At 34.3% G+C, this 11,704-nt stretch overlaps 1 protein-coding gene across 1 annotated transcript; it reads right to left on the bottom strand.

Annotated features, from left to right (window-relative positions):
- Positions 1-666: 666 nt before the first annotated feature.
- Positions 667-10,931, bottom strand: LOC106945228 (ras-related protein Rab-10-like). Its single transcript, XM_015028785.1, has 3 exons — positions 10,756-10,931; positions 2,784-2,844; positions 667-838 (listed from the first exon to the last, which is right to left on the bottom strand). Exons 1-3 carry the CDS (start codon positions 10,880-10,882, stop codon positions 682-684), a joined length of 345 nt encoding a protein of 114 aa, XP_014884271.1. The 5' UTR covers positions 10,883-10,931; the 3' UTR covers positions 667-681.
- Between the last annotated feature and the right edge of the window lie 773 nt (positions 10,932-11,704).

Genomic DNA, 11,704 nt, shown 5'->3' with positions numbered 1-11,704 from the left:
GGAATATAAAAAGTATTAAAAATTGCTTGAATTACATTTAAAACTTGGTTTTTAACTGTTCAAAATGATTTAGCAATCCAGCCTGAAGTTAAAATATAAAATCTGTTACCCTCTTTAAATTTAGCGTGTCAATGGTACACTATTTTAATCTAAAACTGCAAATAGTAATCATTCTTTTATAATCTGAAACTACTTGTAGATTTACTGATGTTTTAAAGGCGAAGCTCAGCTTAAATTAAAACAGACTAGTCACACTCAGTCCATCACGTCTCTCCTGCTCAATCAAATTAGTAAAAGTTGGTCAGAAACAGAAGACGTTCGTCGTGCTCCATAGTTTATTCAAACAGCTTTTGTCCACTAGATTAACAACAAATAAAATAGAGAAAAGTGTTTTAAAATCTCAGCTTCTTTGGGGTTTAGAGCACCAAATGAAACGTCAACTTCTCAGCAGGAAATTCATTGTTTCCTTTCCTCTTTAAAAACAGCAACGGTGACACAAATTACAATGACAAGGTCAGATGGCCTCGCCCAGTTTGGCCCGACACTTTCCACTGAAAACGCACCGACTAGTCCTTTCTGTCCACGAGCAAAGAGTTCAGGTTGGCCTTTAAAACAAACTGCAAACTGCATCTAATCAACACAGATCCACTGAATTATTCCCGTTTTGTCCTGCTGGCTGCATTAGTTTCTGTTTCTCACCTCATCAATGTTGCGCAGCCATTTGCTGATGTTTTCGAAGCTCTTGGCGTTAGTGATGTCATAGACCAGCATGATGCCCATAGCCCCTCTGTAGTACGAGGTGGTGATGGTGTGGAACCGTTCCTGGCCTGCTGTGTCCCTGCACAGCAAAAGTTTCACTTAGAAATGTTACATTATCGTCAAATAAATTCCAGATAATACAAAAAAATAAATAAATTGCAACATAAAATATATTTCTATACGTCTACAAACAAAAACATACAAAATTGGGTAAATTAGAGAGGAAGAACATCTTATTTTTCATTTTAAATGCATATTTAAAGCTTTTTGTAATGCTTTATAAGTCATTTATGACATTTTATCACATGTTGTTTTTACACATGCACCAATCACTTCCAATACGATATCTGAGGTTTAGTATCAACCGATCTGATACAGAAACATGGTGAATTAACTCAAAACATTTCTAATTAAGAGAGAAAGTTTTCATGTTTCACACTAAAGAACATGTGACAAACAATATAAACTAATATAGGATCCAACTTCATCAAACTGAATCATATTTTCCCAATTTAGACTAGAATCAATACGTTCAAGCTGTGAGTATGTTTGTTGTGAATTGGTTGAATTAAAATTATCTTTATTCTCCATTCATATAATTTTACTTTTTTTTTTAACCATGGGAGAAAATCCAGGAGCAAAATATTTTCTAATACTGCTCAAATTTAAGAAAACATCACAAATTATACTAATGGTAAATGTTGCATCGACTTCTTCAGATAACTGACATTTTCCTTGGTACTCCAGTGTCACCATCCATCTCCCTTAGCCATTAAGATCTGTATTAGCCATTAAGATCTGTATTATCATTGTTATTGTTGGTATAAAAAGATTCCCATCTTGTATGGATGCGAATTTCAAGAACATAACCTGAAAAAGCTGAACGCTTTCAATGTTTGATGCATCTAAAAAACAGGGGAAAAAATTTAAAATTTCAGCATTTCACCTGCAAAAAGCCAATTAAAAAGGAAAATTGTTCAATTTCAGTGGCAACTTTCAGCATAATCTTATCTTCTGACAAGACTGTTGAGGTTCATGTGACGTTTTATGTTTAATTCAACTGGACGTGAGGAGTTAAATTCATTTAGCTCCAAGAGTTAAATGAATTGGTTTAATCCAGAATGCCAGAAGTCTAAACAAGTAGATTCCTGCAATGTTTACATGCATCCCTGCTGCAACGTAGCTGAATAAAACGGTTAATTACAGCTTCAGCATGCTATCAAGTTTGGTAAAGAGCAGTTAATTAGATTCAGGGGAGTTGCAGAAAGAATGTATATAAAAACTGAAAAAAAAAAAAAAAAAAGGATACTGAAGTCTCTGTAAGCAAAACTGTCCTTCAAAAAGGGGCTGGTTGAGACCAAATACACCAGATCGAAGCTTTTTGTCGTCCAGTCTTTGGTAGAAAAAGTGACCCATAAAAAGACAATCATACAACTTATTGAGCTTATTTTAAATTAGTTATTTAATTGATTAATTGCTAAGGCTGTTGCTGTGCACAGAACCCTAACAGCAAGATTATTGTTCACCAATTAAAACACCAAAGCCAGATGTTTGCCATGTAGAACCAGGATAAATGGAATCATTTTGATTAAAAGTCTAGATTGGATTTTATGGAAACATTTGGAAATATTTGACATAAACCAACCCAACTGTGAAGAAGAGACGGCTCCAAGCTGATGTAATAAGCAATAAATCCATTAAAATAAAACAAGCGGAAAAATTTCCATTATTGTTTTATTCGTGTCTCTCTGTTTCTACCAAAGACTGGATGACGAAACACTTCAGCTGCTGTGCTGCACTTGGAAAGCAGACGGTTAAACTCCAGCTGGTGGAAATTATCTGTAGTGGACCAACAATGATGCAGCAAATGTCCTGGTGACCATTTCCTGTTCTTGCATTCTTCCAGGCTTGAGGGAGTTTTGTCAAACAGATGTTGTACTATGATACAAGTGGGAAACTGAAGCAGCCACACAAATAATAAAAAAGTTGGCAGTCTACAAATAAAAGCTTAAAAAAGGACTTACCAAATCTGTAGTTTGATCTTCTTTCCTTGTAATTCAACAGTTTTAATCTTGAAGTCTATTCCTGTAAAGAAAAACAGACGTGTCGGATGCATTTTACATAGTTTTGCGAGTTTATCTGAGTGACAACACAAAGAAAATCGATTAACTGAAGTAGGGTTGAAATCGATTAATCAAATTCATTGTGATTAATTGGTTGAAATCGATTAATCGTCAACTGGAATATACAGACAAAAAAAATATAAAAGCTATTTGGTGGGGAAAAAACATTTAGAGCTGTAATTAAGCCAAAACTGTATAAAATATCTATAAATTTTGCATTTGAACGCATTTTATAATTTTATAATCACCCTGTTCAGGCTTACTAAAGGAATTCTTATTTTCTTATTTAATATGGAACTAAATTATTTGTATATTTGCATCGTTCAATGCATTTCTAATGTATGAAAAAGGCTTGAGTGGTTAAATGAAAAATATGTAGAATGTGACATTTTTATCCAATTAATCGTCAGAATAATTGACAGATTAATTGATTACTCAAGTAATTGGTAGATGGAAGTTTGTGTAGTTTTGTGGCAATTACACAAAAACAGACGAGTCAGATGAAAGCCAAAAAAAGAGATTAAGAAGATGAGCGGAAAAAGAAAGAACGCGTTTTGATTCTGAAGAGTTATGTTTGTTCCTTTAACCTGAAAAGCTCAGGCTGAAATCGAGGTAAAAACCAAAAAAATAAATTGGGTCCACCCATGATTGATACGATTAATCGTTTCAGTCCTACTAAATACATACATCTCCACCCTGGCATATTTATTATTTTTAGCACTGTTAGTTAAAATAAACATGCAAAACAAAACAAAAATCAAAAGATAATGATTTTGTAGATTTCAAACAATATTTCACATTATAGAAATCTTTTTCTTCCCTCTGGAAGGAGTTTAAACTAAACTTTTTTTTTGTTTAATAACATAAGTGTTTTTGTTTTGAGGTGTTCTGATAGAATATAATACAAATTAATTTATGGCAGCTACTTTGGGAAGAACTGTGACATTCAATGGTTATTTTCATAAGACATTTAGGTCAAATATTGTAAAGTCAAGTGATTTAATTTTAAAAAGTATGAAAAAGTACAGCACCAAAATGAAATAAACCACCATTAACACTAGTTAGAAAAGTTTTCATGAGTTGGTTGAAGATCTAGTCTAAGCCCTGTGATTCATTCCTTCTTGTGAACCTCGTTTTTGGTCAGTTCTGCTTCAGTCAGGACGTTTTCCTGGTCAAAACGTTGAAGAAACAGCTGCGTTTTAGGAGGGGTGGAGTCACAGAATAACGAAGGAACTGCCTGCCAAAATGTGACTCACCAGATATTATGGACACCCTTGGGGGAGAAGCAGTGGGAAAGAAAGTTTTAGTTGCTTCAAAAGACGCATAAATAATATAATCCGGGATGATGTATAGAGAAAAAGGGACAGTTTTATTGATAACAGTCCATTATTTTTAAACACTGGCCTCAGCATTGGGAAGTTGGGTAAAAAAGATATTCACTGGAAAATGGACATACTTCCCTAAAATAGGACTTCAATGACAATCTAAGCTGAAAGAGGATCAATTCTTTCCAAACATAAATACAAGACACTTTCCAGTTGCTGTGGAAATAAAACCCCCCAGGAAGCATTTTTTAAATGACAGATCATCAGAAAGATATTAAGCAAGAGCCAGGTCATCCTGAAGAAAAGCAGCCTGGATAATGACAGAGGGGGTTTCCCAGCCGGGTATTTTGAGAAGCAGCTGTCTCTGAAAAGGTATGAGACCTGGGCCGGAGGAAGACGACATTCCTCTTCCAGGTTTTCAGTTCTGCTCTTTACACAGTTTTCAAAGTTTGCATTTAGGGGTAGGAAGATGATTTCCATACAGCTACGCTCAGTACAGCGTTTGGAATAATTTTAAATCAAAACAACAACAATCTGGAGTCATAAACATATGTAGTCATGGTTAATACAGTCAAAGGAGAAACTTCACCACAAATCTTAATAGAGTCCATTTTTATCAAGTGAAGCGGCAACTAATGATTATTTTAGTGATTGATTAATCGATTGTTTAACGATTAATTAGATTTTTAAAAAAGGCACATTCTGTGAATATTCTATGTAATATTAAAATACATAAAATATGCAAATAAGCAATTCAATTCCTATTTTAATTAAGAAATGCATTTTATTGCCTAAAATCCAATAAATTGTTGCATTTTATTAGGTGGCATCAGATATATAATATACTATACGTGTATAAATAAACATTTATTACTAAATAAATTATTTATTAACTAAATGTATTTGAGGTAATAAAATCTTTATTTACTTATAAATAAATATTTATTTATTATTATATAAAGATTTATTACCTAATGCATGTTTATTTAGGCAATTAATAATTTTATTGCCTAAAATGCAATAAAATTTATATTAAAATAAACATTTTATTGCCAGGAATTTCTTTAATGATTTGTAGTAACAGAGGCATGTGCAGTAAAAAAAAAAAAAAATCTGAAATCAAAATGTGAAAAACTTGGTCCTTTCTGCTTATATTTTTTCCACAGAATTTAAACAAGGTAAAGATAAAACAAACATTTACTAAATGTTTTTTTTATTTTATCTAAAATGCTAATTGTAGATATATTTTTGGCTTTGTTAGTATTCTGAATATGTTGTTCTTTCAGCAAATTTCCTGTTTTGAGTCTATATACATCAGTTAATGATTAGTCGATTACTAAATTAGTTGATTTCAGTAATTGATTAATCACAATTAATCGTTTCAGCCCCAATTCCAAGCTCACAAAAAATACACTTATTTATAGAATTTGGTTTCCATGCTGTTATTGTTTATATTTTATTTTGCAAGTATTTCAAGAGAATGGTATGTGTTTGATTGTCCAACTTTAATATTTTATTTTGGATGATTTTTTTATGATCGAACAGTAGATATAAAAGTAATAAGTGAAATAGCAAGTTAAAAAATAACTTAAGGAATCACTTGGGAACACATTTCAAATTGCAATTATTTCCCAGGCAGCAACACTAAAAAAAAACAAAAAACAAAAAAACGGCATATAATATTTCGACTGATTCCAATGATTGCTGGCAACTTTACAAATGTAAATTAAAGGTGGAACAAAGATAAAAATACAAGTTTCCTAAACTGAAATCAGCACCATGTGGGAGCAGTTTCTGCTAAATACCAATTTTCATGTTACAACCATCAGGGCTGAAATGCAGAAAAAACTCGAGCAGCCTTTCAGATTGCACAGGAAAAATGACATGAAACATAATTTTACACAAAAAAAACACTGCAATATTTTACACTATTTAAGAGCCAGTGGTTATAGCAGAGTGTGTAAGTGTATCCAAGTCATAAAATGTGAATTACTAATCAATTTACCTTCGGTAAGTACCTAAACTTTTCCCCCCAAACGCAGCTGAACGTGCCAGAGGGACTCATAAAAAACACAATAAAGTTTTCCCCTTTGCACTGATTGGTAATAACTTTGAAAGTTTAGCAGTGGTTATAACTGAGTTTATTGCTGGTTATACAGAGACAACATTTATTACGACCTGTGCGTTTCTAGTTTAACACCTGAACGGTGCGGTTATGAGAAAATGGGCCGTGCCATTGCTTCCAGTTTATTTATGTCAAACAGGTTTCAGGTGAGATCTCCATCTAAGCTCTGCTACTTTCACAACTAAGACATCAACGAGTTTCACCAAACAATCGACTTTAAAAAACAAACAAGACAAAAATATATATATATATATATAAAAAACAATGACAACTAAAACCTGTTCTGCTGACTTTAGGCTGTTGAATTCAGTTCCACATTTCTATAAATGAAAACAGAAAACGCTGCTGCCGCTGCCAAGATCAGCAGGCCAGGGCCAAAGGTCACTCTTGTTCTTTTTTCCTCTCACTGAAAAGCCTGCTGGTCGACTGTATTTAAGAACTACAACAAAGATCTTAAAGGATTGGTTTTACTCTGCTCTTTTTAAGTAATCTTAAAAGAGCACTTAAAAACACAATCCTACCAAGTATTTTTGTTTCTAGTAACTTTCAGCTAGATATACAAGGTTTCCCCCTGAAAACTTGCTAAGGCCGGTGGTTGGGCCGTTGTGTGTTTGAGTTAAAAATGTTTAAAGTTGACAGGAAATTTGAAAATATCATTTGATAATTAAGTGTTATTGAAAGATTGGAATATTATTACCTGAATAACAACTAAAAGCCTTTAAAAATGCAAACATTGTATAAAGACTCAAAAAAATAAGCAATGCTTAGCCTGGTGGGGGCCCAAAAGTAAAGCCTGGTGTCCGGCCAGGCTTATAATACACTGAGGGAAACCCTGATATAGGAGTCAAAATATCCTTAATACTGATGAAAAAGTTCTAGTTTCACTGTCAGGTTTCACTTATAACTTTGAAAAGATGTCTTGTTATAAGAAAAATAATCTGCTTGTGGAACTAGAACCTTTTTATCAATGTTAAGGAATTGTTGACTTGAAACAAGCTCATATATCTTGTAAAAAGTTACAAGTTACAAAGATAATTCCTTAACTAGACCAAAAATACTTAGTAAGAGTTTGTGTTTTTGCAGTGTATTGCAAATCGTAGCAAAGATGCAGAATGAAAAGTTACTGGCAAATTACTTTTGTCTTACTTTAATTGTACCAAGATATTTGAACTAAAAACTAGACCAAAAATACTTGGTAAGAGTTTCTGTTTTTGCAGTGTAGTACAAGTCGAAGCAAAGGTGCAGACTGAAAGGCAGAAGTCTTCATGTATTGGCAAGCTCTGCAGCAGCAAAGCAGTTCATGTCTCAACTACGACAAATTAATCCAACTTGGACGCCGCTGGAAACAGCTGCTTATACTCAGGATAACTTAACAAGACATAAGTTATTAAAAAGAAATGTCGAAACGAAAGCCGAGTCCAAAGGATCAGGGACAATAATGTCAGAGCACTCTAATGTTTCATTACTACTCAGCGCGGGTCTTAAGCAATAAGAGTAAATGGAGGCCTCGCTTTGGCTGCGCCGGGATTTGACATACTTTGACACTTAACTCATGCAAGTGCGATTTTAGATGCAAGTGTAAAGTAAGGTAGAGGAAAGAGGCTGATGATGCCACCTTGGAGGATCGTTTATGACTCCCACTGGAGGATCTAAGGCATTCATACACTCACAATTCAAAGCTTCTTTGCTTTTCAGTTGCAAAAAGCTGTTTTAACTTGTAATGCTACATAAATTGCTTAAATACACCCAACAGGTTTGTTTGTTTATCCTTAAGACAACAATCAGATGTAATTCTGCAATTGTTATACAGAGTTTTGTTGACCTTATTTCAATGATTGAGTCATTAAGTCATCTTGTGTCATGTTGTGGCAACAGCTACAAAGTCCTTAAAGCCAGAGAACCTGTTTATGGTTAACGTCACCTCGTCTGTAGCCAAAATATTTTAACAAAACTGACTTGTTTCCTTTATCCCCCCAACAAAGTCTCCAGTGGTATATTCTGGTTTTAATTATTCAGCTATGGCTGCAAACCAAAATCAATGTCACCTATTGGCAATATTTTACAAAACAAATGTGGATCTGTGTGCCAGTAATACTAAACTGATTTAGTTTTTAGCAAAACAAACAAATACCATGCAAAGTTTAAACTCCTTAGTTTTTTTTGTATTAGGTACAGTATTTATTGACAATAAAAATGCACATTTCTATCTAACTTAACATGTAATAATTACAGAATGCAGGCAGAGTGCAGCTGTATGTTTCTTTACAGCAGAGAAAATTTGGCTGTTCTGAAATAATTTAAGTCATGGAAACTAAAAGAGCAACTCTATCACTCTATGAAGTTTAAAAAAATAAAGATGCCAAGCTACAAAACACATTAACGTCAAACACAGACTGCAGGATGGATACATTAATAATTAGCCCAAGTAATTAACCAGCTACTATCAGATAATTATGTTTGTGTTAATCTATAGAGAGCAAAAGACTAAAAAAATACATTACAGTTACAATACTATAGCTACAATAATCATAACGTTATAACATTTTAGTAGCAGTAGAAATAAATATTGCTTTTAGGTTATAAACAAAAACAACAACAATTTGGACTGTTTTTAATTATTAGTGATATACAATGAAACAATGATCATAATGTGAACATTTCCTACTTCTGCTCCCACTTTTGGAAGTTTTATTTTCTACTCTTACAACAACGAAAAATTATTTCAACATCCTCAATTACAATTGGGTGAGAGGAATCTATTTTGCTACCAAAAATAGGCTACAGTGTGTCAATAATGCTACTTTAATTTATACTTTTCAATTTTGGATGGGCAATTATTATTTCACCTATTGTTATTATGAAAAGGATACTTTATTAAGCCTTAAATCAACTGTAAAAGTAACAAGAAAATCTAATATATATTTGTAAACCCCCAAAACATTTTGAACTACTTTCCCAAAAGTGTTCAGCAACAGGTGGGGCAGGGAAGTGCTGCATTACTCCATGGCAAGAACTTTAAAGGTATAGACAGCTATAACTTTAAGTATAAAAACTTTACAGTTTAAAAACATTGGTTTGCATTAATACCGATACAAAATATGACTGAACATAAAGATTATGAAGGTTTTAGTGGCAGATTTGCAAAACCTTAAACTGTATGTAATGATAGATTTATACCACTTTTATTATTACTGCTAAAAACGCTCTAAACTATGTTGTATTGCATTATATTTTGATAATTTTACCTTGACATTGCTTATCCCTTTTTTGAAAGCATCTTTTTTGATTTGTAACGGGAGCATTACTAGTTATTGCGCTGCAGGTTTCACAATATAATTAAAACAGATTACTTTCTATTATGAGTCTAGATTGCTAGAATCCCTGTCAAAAAACACACCTAGAATTCAATTTATTTCTTTACTTCCTGTTAGCAACATAACAAAAATGTGTAGTCCTATAAAACAAGGTTTTTATTTGTCAGAATAGAGGTACAATTTTTTAATAACCCAAATAGTTTATGTTTTCATGCTATTTAACAAAACGACTTGATCGAATCAGTCCTCTTTTCGTCAGCTTTTCTAATTCTGACAAAATCTGCATACATCTCAAAAGCGCAACAAATGATGGTAATAAATGTGGTTGACCCACTTTCTAATTTATTTGATGCATTTGTAAACAATTTTATGCTAATACCTATTAAACCTATTAGGAATAATGCTAATTTTTGTGATGAATAACAGGTTGTTATGTAAATTAACAACAAAAACTGCTGCAGCTGTTTGTTTAAAAACTACAGACATTATCTTAGCATTGTATAATTTTATTGTAATGTCCTTTCAATTGGATATATAATTCTTTTGAGTGTTGCTTGTAATGAGCTTTTATTCTGTGGCATTGACAGTGGTGGCTTTTATAAACAAATTTACATACATCTGCAAAAGATACTGTCTAATTTGTAAAAGCAAAGAAAGAATATTTATTATCTGGCTGTATTGGAGAAGCTAATGCTTGTCATTTGGTTTGAGGAATAGTTTTCAGAGTTAGTCACAGTATGGCCGCCCTGCAGTGCTACCAACACGTCGTTGTTAGCCACTGACATGACAAAAAATACCTCTACATTAACTAACACTTAGAGCCGGTGTGAACGTAAACTATCACAATGTTTTATTCACTTAAATAAGAAGCAACAAAAACAGGGGTTATGGATCATCCCATAGGTTTTTTAAAGAACAATCCGAGGCCTGGAGAAACGATGCATGCTAGCAAAGCAGCTAACCAAATATGTCCTGCCTACCATTTCCAGCTGCATGGTGGGGGTCAGATGACTTTCCCAGCAGTCAAAAACCTCCGACAGAGGTCGAAAACTATCAGCAACACCTCCAACTACAAGCCCAGTTGTGTGTGTGTCATCTGGAGTTCTTACCTATGGTAGAGATGAAGGTTGTGTTGAAGGCGTCGTCAGAGAAGCGGAACAGCACGCAGGTCTTCCCCACACCCGAGTCGCCGATCAGCAGCAGCTTGAACAGCAAGTCGTACGTCTTTTTCGCCATTGAAAAATAATTATGTGTTCACCCAGATACAAACAGAAACAAAGGACAAACTAGCACGGCTACGTGAAGTCTAATTCCAGCTCCGTGGCCAACTTGACCAACCCGCTCCAGCCCTCCTGGCTGTTAACAGTTAACAATCTGGGATTTGTTGATTAGCTTTGGCGAGCTAGTAGTAGGCTAAAATATCACCCAAATAAAGAACCCAAATACGTGTCCAAGAAGTTGATATATCCCGAACTGTTTCTTCTCTTACAACATGAGAACAAAAAGCAAAAAAAAAAAATGGTATCTCCTCCCGTGTGATTCCTCTTTTCCACTCTCTTTTCTCCCACACAGTCGGGACAAAATGGCTTCTCTCTACGTCTCTGCCCCAACTCACTCTTTCTTCAAACTAACTGCGAGCTAATTCAAATTCTCCGCACACGTCGTCATTCCAGAGCCCCGCCGAGAGCTCGACTGAGAAGAACTGGGAATAAACCAAACATGAAAGTAAATTAAATTCACTGTCTGCTAGGTGTAATTTAGCTTTTCAGATGAGATTAGAGCAGAAATACAGACGACCGCCGTCGCCTTCGAATAGGAGCCACAGCGGCGACTCCCTGGACCAATGGACACGCCTTCTCCCAACCTTCTGTCAAAACATAAGCTTTTGATTGGTTACTGAATCTGCCACTTGGTGGTATAGCTTACTGTGATTGGTTGAAACTGTAAAGCTCAACCAGTCAAGGAGCGTGCTTTAGCGTGACCGATAGGCCAAATGTTACTGCGTGAATCACCCTGACATTACGGCGCAGAAGTCCCTTTGCCTCCCAGTGTAAAAAC

Source organism: Poecilia latipinna, unplaced genomic scaffold (genome assembly GCF_001443285.1).
Source record: "Poecilia latipinna isolate Pla-1442-1.1 unplaced genomic scaffold, P_latipinna-1.0 Scaffold134, whole genome shotgun sequence".
Lineage (NCBI taxonomy): Eukaryota > Metazoa > Chordata > Actinopteri > Cyprinodontiformes > Poeciliidae > Poecilia > Poecilia latipinna.
This window is presented reverse-complemented; position numbering and strand designations above follow the sequence as displayed.